General features: G+C 37.7%; 1 protein-coding gene across 1 annotated transcript in view; it reads right to left on the bottom strand.

Moving 5' to 3' along the window:
* DDX4 (DEAD-box helicase 4) overlaps window positions 1-18,623 on the bottom strand; it is a 108,297-nt gene that overhangs the window by 19,031 nt on the left and 70,643 nt on the right. Inside the window, exons 11-17 of the mRNA XM_067030976.1 lie at window positions 17,690-17,737; window positions 17,539-17,586; window positions 17,171-17,313; window positions 16,384-16,536; window positions 15,097-15,251; window positions 10,811-10,940; window positions 9,262-9,428 (exon numbers count right to left, since the gene is read on the bottom strand). Of these exons, the coding sequence (XP_066887077.1) occupies window positions 9,262-9,428; window positions 10,811-10,940; window positions 15,097-15,251; window positions 16,384-16,536; window positions 17,171-17,313; window positions 17,539-17,586; window positions 17,690-17,737 (844 nt within the window). The remainder of the gene's footprint in view (window positions 1-9,261; window positions 9,429-10,810; window positions 10,941-15,096; window positions 15,252-16,383; window positions 16,537-17,170; window positions 17,314-17,538; window positions 17,587-17,689; window positions 17,738-18,623) is intronic.

The raw sequence follows: 18,623 nt of genomic DNA, 5'->3' as shown, positions 1-18,623 counted from the left end.
CAAATCATCCAAAATGAAAATATGTAAGGAAACACAAGCTTTAAATGATACATGACACAATGTGGACTTAATTGATATTTATAGGACATTCCATCCAAAAACAATAGAATACACATTTTCCTCAAGTGCTCATGGAACATTATCCAGGATAGATCATATCTTGGGGGTCACAAATCAAGCCTTGGTAAATTTAAGAAAATTGAAATCGTATTAAGTATCTTTTCCGACCACAACGCTATGAGACTAGATATCAATTACAGGAAAAGATCTGTAAAAAAATACAAACACATGGAGGCTAAACAATACACTACTTAATAACAAAGTGATCACTGAAGAAATCAAAGAGGAAATCAAAAAATACCTAGAAACAGGAGACGGCTTAAAGATGGCGGAAGAGTAAGACGCAGAGATCTCCTTCCTCCTCACAGAGAATCAGAAATACATCTACACATGGAACTTCTCCTATAGAACACCCACCAAAAGCTGGCAGAAGACCTCAGACCTCCCAAAAGGCAAGAAACTCCCCACATACCTGGGTAGGGCAAAAGAAAAAAGAACAAACAGAGACAAAGAATAGGGACGGGACCTACACCAGTAGGAGGGAGCCGTGAAGGAGGAAAGACTCCCACACACTAGAAGCCCCTTTGTGGGCAGAGACTGCGGGTGGCAGAGGGGGAAGCTCTGAAGCCGCGAAGGAGAGCCCAGCAACAGGGTGCAGAGGTCAAAGCGGAGAGATTCCCGCAGAGGATTGGTGCCGACCAGCACTCACCAGCCCGAGGCTTGTCTGCTCCCCGCCCCCGGAGCGGGCGGGGGCCGGGAGCTGAGGCTCGGGCTTCAGTCAGATCCCAGGGAAAGGTCTGGAGTTGGCAGAGTGAAAACAGCCTGAAGGTGTAGTTCGCCACGGCTGGCTGGGAGGGAGTCCGGTTGAAGTCTGGAGCTGCCGAAGAGGCAAGAGACCTTTTCTTCCCTCTTTGCTTCCTGGGCATGAGGAGAGGGGATTAAGCGTGCCGCTTAAACAAGCCCCAGAAACGGGCGCGGAGCTGCCAAAGAGACAAGAGACTTTTTCTTGCCTCTTTGCTTCCTCGGGCTTGAGGAGAGGGGATTAAGAGCACTGCGTAAAGGAGCTCCAGAAACGGGCGTGAGCCACGGCTGTCGGCACAGACAGTGGAGACGGGTGTGGGACGCTAGGGTTGCTGCGGCCGCCACCAAGAGGCCTGTGTGTGAGCGCAGGTCACTCTCCACACCGGCCCTCCTGGGAGCCCGTGCAGCCCGACACTGCCGGGGTCCCGGGATTCAGGGACAGCTTCCCCGGGACAACGGGGAAGGCGCCGCGCGCGCTGTGGGCCTGTGCGGCATCACATGGGCCTCTGCCGCCGCGGACTCGCCCCACACCCGTGCCACGCCCTGCCCCTAGCCTGAGTGAACCAGAGCCCCCGAATTAACTGCTTCTTTAACCCCGTCCTGTCTGAGCGAAGGGCAGACGCCCTCGGACGACCTACACACAGAGGCGGGGACAAGTCCAAAGCTGAACCCCAGGAGCTGTGTGAACAAAGAGGAGAGGGGGAGGTCTCTCCCAGCAGCCTCAGCAGCGGTGGATTAAAGCTCCACAATCAACTTGAAGTGTCTTGCAGCTGTGGAAAACCTGAATAGACAACGAATCATCCCAAGTTGAGGAGGTGGACGTTGGGAGCAAGATATACTATTGTTTTCCCCTTTTCTTCTTTTTGTGAGTGTGTATGTGTGTGCTGCTGTGTGAAATTTTGTCTGTATAGCTTTGCTTTCACCATTTGTCCTAGAGTTACACTGTCCCGTTTTTTCTGTTTTTTTTAATAGAAATTTTTCTTCTTAAAAATTATTTTTTATTTTAATAACTATACTTTATCCTACTTTAGTCTTCTCCCTTTCTTTCTTCCTTTCTTCCTTCCTTTCTTGCCTCCTTTCTTCCTACCTTCCTCCATTCTTTCCTCCCTTCCTTCCTCCCTTCCTCTCTTCCTCCGTTTCTTCCTCTCCACCTTCCTTCCTTCCTTGCTTTCTTCCTTCCTTCATTTCTTCCATCCTTCCTTCCCTCTTCCCTCCCTCCTTCCTTCCTTCTTTTCCTCCTTCCTTTTCTTGCCTTTCTATTTTTTCTCCCTTTTATTTTGAGCCGTGTGGATTAAAGGCTCTTGGCGCCCCAGCCAGGCACCAGGGCTGTGTCTCTGAGGTGGGAGAACCAACCTCAAGACACTAGGCAACAAGAGACCTCCCAGCTCCACGCAATATCAAATGGCAAAAATTTCCCAGAGATCTCCATCTCAACACCAAGACCCAGCTTCACTCAAGGACCAGCAACGAACAATGCTGGACACCCTATCCCCAACAAAGAGCAAGACAGGTCTACAGGCCCATCCATTAGCAGAGAGGCTGCCTAAAATCATAATAAGGCTACCAACATCCCCACACACCACCAGACGTGGACCTGCCCACCAAAAAGACAAGATCCAGCCTCATCCACCAGAACAGAGGCACTAATCCCCGCAACCAGTAAACCTGCTCAACCCACTGAACCAACCTTAGCCACTGGGGACAGCCACCAAAAACAATGGGAACTACGAACCTGCAGCCTGCAAAAAGGAGACCCCAAACACAGTAACATAAGCGAAATGAGAAGACAGAAAACCACACAGAAGATGAAGAAGCAAGATAAAAACACACCAGACCTAACAAATGAAGAGGAAATAGGCAGTCTACCTGAAAAAGAATTCAGAATGATAGTAAAGATGACTCAAAATCTTGGAAATAGAATAGACAAATTGCAAGAAACAGTCAACAAGGACCTAGAAGAAATAAAGAGGAAGCAAGCAACGATGAGCAACACAATAAATGAAATGAAAAATACTCTAGATGGGATCAATAGCAGAATAACTGAGGCAGAAGGACAGATAAGTGACCTGGAAGATAAAATAGTGGAAATAACTACTGCAGAGCAGAAGAAAGAAAAAAGAATGAAAAGAACTGAGGACAGTCTCAGAGACCTCTGGGAAAACATTAAATGCACCAACATTCGAATTATAGGGGTTCCAGAAGAAGAAGAGAAAAAGAAAGGGAATGAGAAAATATTTGAAGAGATTATAGTTGAAAACTTCCCTAATATAGGAAAGGAAATAGTCAATCAAGTCCAGGAAGCACAGAGAGTCCCATACAGGATAAACCCAAGGAGAAACACGCCAAGACACATAATAATCAAACTGTCAAAAATTAAATACAAAGAAAACATATTAAAAGCAGCAAGGGAAAAACAACAAATAACACACAAGGGAATCCCCATAAGGTTAACATCTGATCTTTCAGCAGAAACTCTGCAATCCAGAAGCAATTGGCAGGACATATTTACAGTGATGAAGGAGAAAAACCTACAACCAGGATTACTCTACCCAGCAAGGATTTCATTCAGATTTGATGGAGAAATTAAAACTGTTACAGACAAGCAAAATCTAAGGGAATTCAGCACCACCAAACCAGCTTTACAACAAATGCTAAAGGAACTTCTCTAGGAAGGAAACACAAGAGAAGGAAAAGACCTACAATAAGAAACCCAAAACAATTTAGAAAATGGCAATGGGAACATACATATCAATAACTACCTTAAATGTAACTGGATTAAATGCTCCAACCAAGAGACATAGACTGGTTGAATGGATACAAAAACAAGACCCACATATATGCTGTCTACAAGAGATCCACTTTAGACCTACGGACACATACAGGCTGAAAGTGAGAGCGTAGAAAAAGATATTCCATGCAAATGGAAATCAGAAAAAAGCTGGAGTAGCAATTCTCATATCAGACAAAATAGACTTTAAAATAAAAACCATTACAAGAGACAAAGAAGGAAACTACATATTCATTAAGGGATCGATCCATGAAGAGGATATAACAATTGTAAATATTTATGCACCCAACATAGGAGCACCTCAATACATAAGGCAAATACTAACAGCCTTAAAAGGGGAAATCGACAGTAACACAAGCATAGTAGGGGACTTTAACACCCCCCTTTCACCAATGGACAGATCATCCAAAATGAAAATAAATAAGGAAACACAAGCTTTAAATGATACATTACACAAGATGGACTTAATTGATATTTATAGGACATTCCATCCAAAAACAACAGAATACACATTTTTCTCAAGTGCTTATGGAACATTCTCCAGGATCGATCATATATGGGGTCACAAATCTACTCTTGGCAAATTTAAGAAAATTGAAATCGTATCAAGTATCTTTTCCGACCACAACGCTTTGAGACTACATATCAATTACAGGAAAAGATCTGTACAAAATACAAACACATGGAGGCTAAACAATACACTACTTAATAATGAAGTGATAACTGAAGAAATCAAAGAGGAAATCAAAAAGTACTTAGAAACAAATGACAACGGAGACACCATGACCCAAAACTTACGGGGTACAGCAAAAGCAGTTCTAAGAGGCAAGTTTATAGCAATACAATCCTACCTTAAGAAACAGGAAACATCTCGAATAAACAACCTAACTTTGCACTTAAAGCAATTAGAGAAAGAAGAACAAAAATAACCCAAATTTAGCAGAAGGAAAGAAATCATAAAGATCAGATCAGAAATAAATGAAAAAGAAATGAAGGAAACAATAGCAAAGATCAATAAAAGTAAAAGCTGGTCTGGTTCTTTGAGAAGATAAATAAAATTGATAAACCATTAGCCAGATTCATCAAGAAAAAAAGGGAGAAGACTCAAATCAATAGAAATAGAAATGAAAAAGGAGATGTAACAACTGACACTATAGAAATACAAAAGATTATTAGAGATTACTACAAGCAACTCTATGCCAATAAAATGGACAACCTGGAAGAAATGGACAAATTCTTAGAAATGCACAAGCTGCTGATACTGAAGCAGGAAGAAATAGAAAATATGAACAGACCAATCACAAGCACTGAAACTGAAACTGTGATTAAAAATCTTCCAACAAACAAAAGCCCAGGACCAGATGGCTTCACAGGCGAATTCTATCAAACATTTCGAGAAGAGCTAACACCTATCCTTCTCAAACTCTTCCAAAATATAGCAGAGGGAGGAAAACTTCCAAACTCATTCTATGAGGCCACCATCACCCTGATACCCAAACCAGACAAAGACATCACAAAGAAAGAAAACTACCGTGCAATATCACTGGTGAACATAGATGCAAAAATCCTCAACAAAATATTAGCAAACAGAATCCAGCAGCACATTAAAAGGGTCATACACCATGATCAAGTGGGGTTTATTCCAGGAATGCAAGGATTCTTCAATATACGCAAATCAATCAACGTGATACACCATATCAACAAACTGAAGGAGAAAAACCATATGATCATCTCAATAGATGCAGAGAAAGCTTTTGACAAAATTCAACACTCATTTATGATAAAAACCCTGCAGAAAGTAGGCATACAGGGAACTTTCCTCAACATAATAAAGGCCATATATGACAAACCCACAGCCAGCATCGTTCTCAATGGTGAAAAACTGAAACCATTTCCACTAAGATCAGGAACAAGACAAGGTTGCCCACTCTCACCACTCTTATTCAACATAGTTTTGGAAGTTCTAGCCACAGCAATCAGAGAAGAAAAAGAAATAAAAGGAATCCAAATAGGAAAAGAAGAAGTAAAGCTGTCACTGTTTGCAGAGGACATGATACTATACATAGAGAATCCTAAGGATGCTACCAGAAAACTACTAGAGCTAATCAATGAATCTGGTAAAGTTACAGGATCCAAAAAAATGCACTGATATCTCTGGCATTCTTATACACTAATGATGAAAAATCTGAGAGTGAAATTAAGAAAACACTCTCATTTACCACTGCAACAAAAAGAATAAAATATCTAGGAAAAAACCTACCTAAGGAGACAAAAGACCTGTATGCAGAAAATTATAAGACACTGATGAAAGAAATTAAAGAAGATACAAATAGATGGAGAGATATACCATGTTCTTGGATTGGAAGAATCAACATTGTGAAAATGATGATACGACCCAAAGCAATCTACAGATTCAATGCAATCCCTATCAAACTACCACTGGTATTTTTTACAGAACTAGAACAAAAAATTTCACAATTTGTATGGAAACACAAAAGACCCCGAGTAGCCAAAGCAATCTTGAGAACGAAAGATGGAGCTAGAGAAATCAGGGTCCCTGACTTCAGACTATACTACAAAGCTACAGTAATCAAGACAGTATGGTACTGGCACAAAAACAAGTATAGATCAATGGAACAGGATAGAAAGCCCAGAGATAAACCCACATACATATGGTCACCTTATCTTTGATAAAGGAGGGAAGGATATACAGTGGAGAAAAGACAGCCTCTTCAATAAGTGGTGCTGGAAAATCTGGACAGCTACATGTAAAAGTATGAAATTAGGACACTCCCTAACACCACACACAAAAACAAACTCAAAATGGGTTAAAGACCTAAATGTAAGGCCAGACACTATCAAACTCTTAGAGGAAAACATAGGCAGAACACTCTATGACATAAATCACAGCAAGATCCTTTTTGACCCACCTCCTAGAGAAATGGAAATAAGAACAAAAATAAACAAATGGGACCTAATGAAACTTAAAAGCTTTTGCACAGCAAAGGATACCATAAGCAAGACCAAAAGACAACCCTCAGAATGGGAGAAAATAGTTGCAAATGAAGCAACGGACAAAGGATTAATCTCCAAATTTTCTAAGCAACTCATGCAGCTCAATAACAAAAAAACAAACAACCCAATCCAAAAATGGGCAGAAGACCTAAAGAGACATTTCTCCAAAGAAGATATACAGATTGCCAACAAACACATGAAAGAATTCTAAACATCATTAATCATTACAGAAATGCAAATCTAAACTACAATGAGATATCATCTGACACTGGTCAGAATGGCCATCATCAAAAAATCTAGAAACAATAAATGCTGGAGAGGGTGTGGAGAAAAGGGAACACTCTTGCACTGCTGGTGGGAATGTAAATTGATACAGCCACTATGGAGAACAGTATGGAGGTTCCTTAAAAAACTACAAATAGAACTACCATACGACCCCACAATGCCACTACTGGGCATATACCGAGAAAACCATAATTCAAAAAGAGTCATGTACCAAAATGTTCATTGCAGCTCTATTTACAATAGCCAGGACATGGAAGCAACCTAAGTGTCCATCAACAGATGAATGGATAAAGAAGATGTGGCACATATGTACAATGGAATATTACTCAGCCATAAAAGGAAATGAAACTGAGTTATTTGTAGTGAGGTGGATGGACCTGGAGTCTGTCATACAGAGCGAAGTAAGTCAGAAAGAGAAAAACAAATACTGTATGCTAACACATATATATGGAATCTAAGGAAAAAAATGTCATTTAGTGACTATGGGTAGGACGGGAATAAAACAGACCTACTAAAGCATGGACTTGAGGATATGCGGAGGGTGAAGGGTAAACTGTGACGAAGTGAGAGAGTGGCATGGACATATATACACTACCAAAAGTAGGGTGGATAGCTAGTGGGAAGCAGCTGCATGGCACAGGGAGATCAGCTAGGTGGTTTGTGACCACCTAGAGGGTTGGGATAGGGAGGGTGGGAGGGAAGGTGATGCACGAGGGAAGAGATATGGTAACATATGTATATGTATAACTGATTCACTTTGTTGTAAAGCAGAAACTAACAAACCATTGTAAAACAATTATACTCCAATAAAGATGTTAAAAAATAAAAAAAAAATGTAATACCTCAGGGGAATATAACAACAACAACAACAACAACAAAATATCATTGCTCACTGACAATGCACCTGATCACCCAAGAGCCCTGATGGAGAGACACAAGATAAATGTTGTTCTCATGCTTGCTAACACAACATCTATTCTGCAGCCCATGGATAGAGAAGTTATTTTGACTTTCAAGTTTTATTATTTAAGAAATATATTTTGTAAAGGTATAGCTGTCATTTATATTGATTCCTCTGATGGATCTGGGCAAAGTCAACTGAAATCCTCTGGAAAGGATTCACCATTCTAGTTGCCATTAAAAGCATTAATGATTCATGGGCACAGGTCAAAATATCGACATTAACAGGAGTCTGGAAGATGTTGATTCCAACCCTCATGGATGACTTTGAGAGGTCCAAGACTTCAGTGGAGGTAGTAACTGCAAATGTGGTGGTAATAGCAAGAGAACTGGAATTAGAAGTGGAGCCTGAAAATGCGACTGAATTTGTGCAATGTTATGATCAAACGTTAACAGATACGTTGCTTCTTAAGGACGTGCAAAGAAAGAGTTTTCTTCAGATGAAATCTACTCATGTTGAAGAAGCTGTGAAGATTGTTGAAATGACAATGAAGAATTTAGAATATGACGTAACCTCAATTGATAAAGCAATGGCAGGGTTTGAGAGAATTGACTCCCATTTTGAAAGAAATTCTACTGTGGGTAAAACGCTATGATATAGCACTGTGTGCTACAGAGAAATCATTCATGAAAGGAAGAGTCAACTGATGCACAAACTTCATTGTTGTCTTATTTTAAGAAATTTCTACAGACACCCCATCCTTCAGTAACCACCACCCTGATCCATCATCAGCCATCAACATAGGGGCAAGACCCTTCAGCAAAATGTTGAGATTCGCTTAGGGCTCAGATGATTATAACATTTTTTTAGCAATAAGGTATTTTTAAATTAAGGTATATACATTGTTTTATTAAACATAAAAAGGTGTGCTGTCACACACTTAATAAAGTATTGTGTAAACATAACTTTTATATGCACCAGGAAACAAACAAACAAACAAAATCTGTGGCAATTGGTATATAAATTTTCCAACACAAGCACAATTCCCCCAAGCTCTATTATTTGGTTTGAGGAGAAGGCACAACAATAAAAATTATTTCATTTAGTAAGCACTTATTAAATCCTAGCTAGGTGCTGCACTCATGTTCTCTCTCTCTCTCTCTCTCTCTCTCTCACACACACACACACACACACTTTAATAAAATGTGATGCTAATGTAAAGCCAGGAATTAAGGTAAGAAACAATGAAAAATATGGTAAACTTCCTGGAAATACGTCTAAACTACCTACGCTACAATCTTAAATCTAGGATTAAATGAAGTAAATCTCTCAAAAATAAGATATTCACATATTTCTCCTGCTATAAAAGCATCAAGTACATAGCAACTACTTTTAAGAAGAAAAAATTTACCTTTGAATTTCTTCTGGAAAAGTTGCACTAAACATAAGGGTCTGACGCTGTTCCTTTGATGGCATTCCTGGGCAGGAAATTAACTTCTTCATTTCTGGTCCAAAACCCATATCCAGCATGCGATCAGCTTCATCCAAAACTATGTATTTGACTTGTCTGAGACCAATCTTTATAAGGATATTTTCAAGGGTGAGGGCAGAGAATGCATACTAGTTAATGTATTAAACTAAAATATTCTCTACAACTCCAACTATTAATATATTCTTAAGGATGAAGATTAGAAATAAATGCATAAAACGAAGAGAACTGTTATGATTAGGTAATACTATCTGTGTTTATTTCAGTTCTCAATTTTGTCTTATGTTATAAAACATTTTATAAGAAAGAAACCAAAACATCTAGATCAGTACTACACAACACACCTTTCTGTAATTACTTAAAAATTCTATATCTTCACTGTTAGCCAGTAGCCACATGCAGCTAATAAGTACTTGAAATGTGGCTAGTGTGCCTGAAGAAATGAATTTTTAATTTTATAGCACTTTGAAATTTAAATAGCCACATGTAGCTAGTGACTACTGTATTGGACAGCACAGATGTAGACTATATTATCTGGTAAAGTCAGACTCTTTAATGTAAGAAATAAAATTTCTTAATAGCATGACATATTCAAATGTCTTATAACTGCTAAACTTATTTCTAACTCCTTTAAACCCTTAATAAATCCCCCATTCTCTAATCACTCAGGAACAACAGGGAAACTTTTCTTACCTATCATGGATATTTAGTGCTAAAAACAGAAGCATACATTTGCAAAAAGAAAACAAGTTATTTTGGTACCCCAGGGAAGATGTTTAATCAAGGTGGATTTCTCTGGATACTCTTAATAAGTATCCTAAGAAAAGTCCCTTTACGCAGAAAGAGCATGTTTTGAATAATCCCTTTAGAGAAGGGCCTTAATAAAGCAAATCAGGGTCATGAAAGTGAAGTGAAAATATTGATACAGAGATGTAATACTGTGGTATGTGACTACCAAAAAGAAATACATAGCCCTGAAATCTCTTTCTGAAGACAGAAAATTAATAGTCCTGGATAATATCACTCCTACACCTAAAACAGAAGACAAAATTACTGATGCCACAAAGGCTTTCTTTCAGGAAAAAAAATTTATTTCACCAAGACATATATGAAACTAGATAAAAGCACTTATTGCATTTCTCTCCCAGTGTAGTGGGGTATAGGATACGGATTCTGGAATCAGATCCAGATTCTAACCCTAGCTCTATCACCTACTAGAGCTAACTGAGAGGTTTAAAATAAATTACAAAATCTCACTGTTTATTTTCCTAAGTATAAAATGGAAAATACTATTTACCTCCTATTTTCATTGTTTTAAGACTTATATGAGAATGCATTCAAAGCATCTGATGGGGGCCTAATATATAAATGGTGTTGTAATAAATGTATGTATCTTTATACCAATCTCTCTTCCCCAAACAAAAAGAATTATTAATCAATACCACAACTTTGTTATCCCTCTAGAGCCTACCTTTTCTTTACCTATGATATCCATCAGTCTCCCAGGAGTAGCACATAATATATTACAGCCTTGTACTATTTGTCGAATGGAATGCCCCAACTGGGTTCCCCCGTATATAACAACAGCTCTTACACAAGTCCTATTAACAATAAAAGTAAATGTCACTTTCTAGTTACTTGAAAATTAGCCATTTGTTTGTAACAACATGTAAAATGAAATCCATAAAGGAACAGCTAATACATTCAACAATCTTTTAAAAAAATTAAATTCTTCCCAGAAAGCTGAAAAGCTGTGGGAAAAAAATATTTGCAACCTGTCTGAGAAAGGGCTCTTCAAAAACAATGATAAACATGACCAGCACTCACACAATAAGCCAAAAACATGAAAAAATGGTTCACAAAAAATACAAAGGTTTTTAAACACTTTAAGTTCAACATTACTTTTAAAAGCAAAATAAATGAAGACTAACAACATTTTCCCTCAAGTGTGATAATACCATGTTATCCAGGGCGTAGGGAAACTGGCACTCGGGAGGATAAACTGATATAACACCTTTCACAATTTTAGTCTCTATTAAAATTTTAAAACATATCTTTTTCCCAATAAATTCACATCTAGGAATTTTCCCTTCAGATATGTCCCCACATATGGGCAAAGATGACTGTAAAATAATGTTCACTACTAACATTATTTTTAGTAGCAAAAGACTGAAACCTATCTAATTGTCTAACAATAGAAGACTTAAAATTATAGCCCACCTATACAAAGGAATACTGTGCATTCATAAAAAGGAGTACAGTTCTAGAGTAAGCATTAGCTCCAACATACACCATTTTTAAAAAACAGGGTGACAACAAGCTTAGTATGCCACCATTTGCTGAGAGAATTAAAGTGCATACATGTGCACCAGCTATTTCTACAATAATTCACAGAAACTGTTAATAGTGTGTAAACTCTGAAGAGGAGAATTAAAGATAAACATTGATACTTTTCAGTTTGTTGCCACAAAAATGTTCCAACAAATATCATGTACTAATATTCATTTTGTGCATAATTATCTGAATTTATCATACACATGCTTTCGTTTTTTAAAAAAGAAAACTTATCTTTTACTTGATTTAAAAGCCTGAAGTTGAGACTTCCCTGGTGGCGCAGTGGTTAAGAATCTGCCTACCAATGCAGGCAACACGGGTTTCAGCCCTGGTCCAGGAAGATCCCACAGGCCACAAAGCAACGAAGCCCATGTGGCACAAACTACTGAGCCTGCGCTCTAGGGACCGCGCACCACAACTACTGGAGCCTGCGCGCCTGGAGCCCGTGCTCCGCAAAAAGAGAAGCCACCGCGATAAGCCCACACACCACAACAAAGAGTAGTCCCCGCTCGCCACAACTAGAGAAAGCCTGCGTGCAGCAATGAAGACCCAACACAGCCAAACATAAAATAAATTAAAAAATTTTAAAAATGTACTGGAGGGCTTCCCTGGTGGTGCAGTGGTTGAGAGTCTGCCTGCCGATGCAGGGGACACGGGTTCGTGCCCCGGTCTGGGAAGGTCCCACATGCCGCGGAGCGGCTGGGCCTCTGAGCCATGGCCTCTGAGCCTGCGCGTCCAGAGCCTGTGCTCCACAACGGGAGAGGCCACAACAGTGAGAGGCCTGCGTACCACAAAAAAAAAAAAAAAAAAAAAAAAAAAGTACTGGAAAAGCTTTTTAAAAAAAAGTAAAAATAAAAGACTGAAGAGCAACATAGTACATGGGGATCAGCAAGAAATAAACACCGGTATAAGCAATGTACACCTAGTTTTTCCAAAAGATCTGTCAAGCTTGACATAAAGGGATTTTAATAATTTTAATTTTTTCTACTCTCATTTTAAATAAACTGATTTATACAAAATAAAAGGTGAAGCTTCTATACAGAGAAAACTCTAAAAAATTGTGAAGAAAAACACTAATATCCCAATAGATAAACTGGTAGATAACAAACGCATAATTCACAAAAGAAAATGTATAAAGCGTTCAACCTCTCAATAACCAAATAAATGAAAAAAAAAAGAAAATACCTGTGGTGGTTTTAAAATATGTACACAGCCAACAAACACATGAAAGAATGCTCAACATCGTTAATCATTAGAGAAATGCAAATCAAAACTACAATGAGATATCATCTCACACCAGTCAGAATGGCCATCATCAAAAAATCTAGAAACAATAAATGCTGGAGAGGGTGTGAAGAAAAGGGAACACTCTTGCACTGCTGGTGGGAATGTAAATTGATACAGCCACTATGGAGAACAGTATGGAGGTTCCTTAAAAAACTACAAATAGAACTACCATACGACCCCGCAATGCCACTACTGGGCATATACCCTGAGAAAACCATAATTCAAAAAGAGTCATGTACCAAAATGTTCATTGCAGCTCTATTTACAATAGCCAGGACGTGGAAGCAACCTAAGTGTCCATCAACAGATGAATGGATAAAGAAGATGTGGCACATATATACAATGGAATATTACTCAGCCATAAAAAGAAATGAAACTGAGTTATTTGTAATGAGGTGGATAGACCTAAAGTCTGTCATACAGAGTGAAGTAAGTCAGAAGGAGACAAACAAATCAAATACCATATGCTAACACATATATATGGAATCTAAGAAAAAAAATGTCATGAAGAGATCTGGGGTAGGACGGGAATAAAACACAGACCTACTAGAGCATGGACTTGAGGATATGGGGAGGGGGAAGGGTAAGCTGTGATGAAGTAAGAGAGTGGCATGGACATATATACACTACCAAATGTAAAATAGCTAGTGGGAAGCAGCAGCATAGCACAGGGAGATCAGCTCGGTGCTTTGTGACCACCTAGAGGAGTGGGATAGGGAGGGTGGGAGGGAGGGAGATGCAAGAGGGAAGAGATATGGGAACATATGTATATGTATAACTGATCCACTTTGCTGTAAAGCAGAAACTAACACACCATTGTAAAACAGTTATACTCTAATAAAGATGTTTTAAAAAAAGAAATAAAGTGAAATAAAATTTTTAAAAAAGAAATAAATAAAAAATAAAATAAAATATGTACACAAATTCTTCAATACTCCTTCCTTTAAATATGGATCCTAACTCCGCTCCCCCATAGGTGTGTACAAGGCTGGCTTCATAAGTGTACAACCTGTGCAGTCATACAGGGTCCCAAGCTTAGAAGAGCCCTGTGCTTGGTTTAATGCTCTATATTTGCTGCTTAAAATTCATAATTTTTTTTAACAAAGGACCCTGCGTTTTCATTTTGCACTAGTTCTAGCAAATTATATAGCCAGTCTTGAGTATGGGCTAGACTTACTGACTTGCTTAGTAACAAACAGAATATGGCCAAAGTGACTGCAACTGTTTTATAAAAGTCACAGCAACCTCTTCCTTGCTCTTTCTCATTGACCACTCAATCTAAGGGAAGCCAGTTGTCATTTCCTAAGGACAATCAAGCATCCTTACAGAGATCCAGTCAAACCTTTAGATGACTGCAATCGTAGCTGACATCTTGTCTGCAACCTCGTAAGTCATCCCAAGTCAGAAACACCCAGTTAAACTGTTCCCCAATTCCTAACCCTCAGAAACTGTAACATAATGTTTATTGTTTTGAGCAACTAGGTTTTAAGGTACGCAGCAACAGATAACTAATACAATACCAAATACTAGCAAAGTGTATAGTGAAATTGGCATTCTCATATACTGCTGGTAGAAGGCAAGCTTTAAAATAAGTCTATATTCTTTAACATTAAATTTATAAAAATCTACTCTAAGAAAATACTTAAAACATAAAAGAAAAATTTTATATAGCAAGCTGTTCATTACAGCAAGAATTAATTTTATTTATAGTAGCTCCAAATTAGGAACAACCTTAATCCCCCAAAATAGAGAAATAAAATACATACATATAGGCAATCTTAAAGTCATTAAAAATTAGGTCTGATTGTTAAATAAGCAGTTATCCATTCTATTAAGTTACGTGTAAAAGAACAGAAAATTATTAGGAACACCCTAAGTTTATTTTTTAAACATACGTTTAAAAACTACCAGAAGACACACCAATATGTTCACTATTGTCTTATCTATTTCTATTATCGTCTAATTTTTAATAAGACTGTTTTTTTAAAATAGATTCCATAAACAAGATTATGAAGAAGTAAACTTCAATCAATTACATGAGTGCATTCTTATTCATGCACTGAGTTCTTCCTAAAATAAGTAAGAAAATTCTCTAAAGAAAAACTTGTTTGTGAGTGGCATTCTTGATGTACTTACCCAAAAGAAAATTTTCTGGCTTCCAAATAGATCTGACTAATCAATTCTCGAGTTGGTGCGACAATAATACACTCTGGTTCCTGCAGCTCTTTAAAACGACTGGCAGTTACTCCATCACGCATCATATGAGCCAAAATTGGCAAGAGAAAAGCTGCCTAGAAGTTAAATTCCATAATTTACAAATGTATAGTGCATCATCCTTCTCCCTATGGAAACCTATTCCTCATGTCTTTATATCTTTTAGCTTCTTCTTTCATCTTTTTGGTAAATTTAAGATGAGAAAGGAAAACAATTTTTATTTCCATGAGTGTTTAACATTTAGGTCTTCATGCTCATATTATACAATATAAAATGTCTGATGTTAATCTACCCTATGAAAATATCTTTTGTTCTTTTTTTTAAAGCACAGCTATAGATTCTAAATAAACTTATTGCTAGAGGTTAATGCAGCATGCAGCATTCATTCTAAATGACTCCTTTTGGGGTAGAAATAAAATTATCAGAATGCATGACAAAAGTGGTCCACAAGCAGAGCAAAACTTGGGAAATCATTCATTTGGATTACTAAACATATCACCCTTATTAAAGTTACATGTGGCAAGAAACTTTGTGCTACAGTTTTCTCATTAAACAAATAAGACACTAAAATCTACCTCCAAAACCACATTTAAGTCACACAACAGCTGCTGTATTATACAACTCACTTATTTTCCCTTGAACTCTACTATGGAGGCTTTTTAAGACTAATATAGTATGAACCAAGAGTCCATGTTCCTGGAAATGACAGTCTTTAATACTCATCTCATGGAACCCTATTTAATAGACAAACCTCACAGTTTAGTCCTAAAACCAACCTGGTCCCATCAGAGTTCTTTTAGAATTAGCATAACCTGAGGTCACTTCATACTAAGGACCAGGTACAATACATACAGCTATTTCTCATTCTCTCGACTCCAAAACTGTATCAGCTGTATTACATAAATTATTTTTTACCTTTCTCTGTGGCTTATAAACTTTGGTGATTTGACCTTGAATCATTTTGTTTTAGATATTATGTTGCATAGAAAGAGCTGAACACACTTAGAGATTAAAAATCTATGAGCTACTCTGGAAACAGTTCAAAATTCTTTCTTCAGAAGTACACAAACCTCAATAAAACCAGAAATCAGAAGCAAACACACATGAATATTTATGACAGTTCACTGAAATCTTCTACTTGGGAAGAACCAAAGTTCAAAAAGTAGCAGTTTGAATATGGGGCAGAATACATGCAGGAAAGTGACTTACAGTCTTTCCAGACCCTGTCTGAGCACAAGCCATCAAATCTCTTCCTCGTAGTATGATAGGAATACTGTATTTTTGCACAGGAGTAAGCTTAGTATAACCAGCTTTAGCAATGTTGCTATTCAGTGTTTGACAAAGATTAGCTTCTTCAAAAGTCTAAAAAAAAGCAGGTGGCAGTGATTAAATTCCATATATCATATACAGGTCATTCCATAAACATATTCTATTTGAATTAGTTTCAAGTTGTTAATTCCACTTTATATACTATGTTAACTTTACAAATATGCCCCCACTCAAAAGTGATATCCAGAACCTGTATGTTATTACTTGATAGAATTAAGGAATATTCCGTATAGACAGTGGTTCTAGAAACTCTTTCCTATCCCCTTAAAACCTGTGAGATTCAAATAACTAATCAGTAAAAATGGTTCACTACCAACAAGGGACTCTGGGCTCCCCCACTCCTTAGAAAACCCACTCTCCTAAGACACACTTTCTCACACACTCTGGAAGCAGAAATCTTTATCTCTAGGAAAAGTATCCTTTTTAGTAAATTTAAATAAAGTTCTCATCCTGGTTTGGGGAGGTGGGGAGGAAATATAGTACCCTCCCTTTCAACAGCAATTAATTCTAACGTAGATGGTAGTCATGGTTCTAAATTTCCAACCTAAGACATTAGAGAATAAGATGAAATTTTTGTATTCTTTAATAGCAACTTAAAGAAATGTACCAAATTTTTAAAAACCGAAGTTTGCTGCACAGTCATTATAGAAACAGTTATTACACTGACCAGAACTGCTGGTGGTACATCATGTCCAGATACTTCTACAAGAATAGTATCATATTTGTCAAAGTTTATGCCTGTCTGATAATGTGCAAAGATGGAGTCCTCATCCTCAGGTGGAGGAGGTGGTATGTAGGTCACTTTTGGCCCTTCGAATTTAAAAAGAAAATTTACATTACAAGGACTAGAATAAAAATAAGAGGGAAAACATACAAAAACTGACAAACTCAAATTTTAAATACTGTAGTAATTCTTAATGTTTACCATTGAAGTTTTCACCTCATATTTTAAAAAGTTACCTCTGTTTTTAAATATTCTGTATTTGTATTAAAATGCAATATACACTCATGTGGATCATACAAAAATTAATATACCTTGAGCGTCACCACTTTCTCCTCCTTCAGCTTCTGACTTCCAAGAATCTTAAAAGGAATCAAACCGAAAAAGATAAATGTTTTTAAAAACCGAGGGGTAAAAAGAATGCTCACTATAAAAATCAAATACCTTATCTAAAGTAAAACTTACTCTTTCCAGAGCCTGTAATTACTTCTTCATTTAAACCTCTATAACCACCTATTAAAGAAATCCACAAGATATAGTCAAGATACAAGATACAAGACTATGCACATCTTTCTTTTCATTGCTTATCTTCAAAGAGAAAAAGTTCTAAAAATGCATAAAGTCCCTTCATACAAATAATACTTGAGACAATTAAGATAAATAGAACCCTGAACATTCTGTTTCCTTAGCATTCAACATGCTGATTTTATGCAGATTACACTGTTATAACATATTAGTATTTTTTTGTTTAAACTGTTATGTCTCTTTCCTAATCCCTATATTCCTCAGCAAAGGAATATATTTTCTAAAAGGAACTAAAAATCCAACTTTGTTGGGATGTCCCCACTACAACCCATAGGTTCTATGATTTGCTAGGACTCAGAATATAGTCATAACCATGGCTGTGACTTATTACATAGAAAGGATAGGGAGCAAAATCAGCAAAGGAAAAAGGTGTATGGGGAAAAGTCCAGAGAAAACCGGGCACAAGCCTTCAAGAGTCTCTCCCACTGGTATCACACAGGACAAGTTGTGACAACATGTTGGAAATGCTGTTTACCAGAGAAGCCCATTAGAGATTCAATATCCAGGGTTCTTATGAGGTGCTGATAATGCAGTAACCTTCTGCCTGGCATGTACCAAACTTCCAGACTCCCAGAAGAAAAGCAGGTATTCAGCATAAACCACACAGTTGTACAAACTGTTTAGGCACAGTGAGCCACTCACACCAGTTAAGAGTGGTGAGAACCCTCCCTAAATCCAAGTTCTCAGAAGCCAGGTAAGGGCCAACCTTATAAGCAGGACTTTCAAAGAACAGCAGTCAGGTCTGCCATGTTGACTCTTTTCTATACACTATCTTTCTGATCTTTAGACAAGGAGTCATCTATTGTGCCACTTT

The sequence above is a fragment of the Kogia breviceps genome, chromosome 4 (assembly GCF_026419965.1).
Source record: "Kogia breviceps isolate mKogBre1 chromosome 4, mKogBre1 haplotype 1, whole genome shotgun sequence".
In the NCBI taxonomy this organism is placed as follows: domain Eukaryota; kingdom Metazoa; phylum Chordata; class Mammalia; order Artiodactyla; family Physeteridae; genus Kogia; species Kogia breviceps.
Note: the sequence above shows the minus strand (reverse complement) of the source record. Positions and strands in the feature narration are given on the sequence as shown.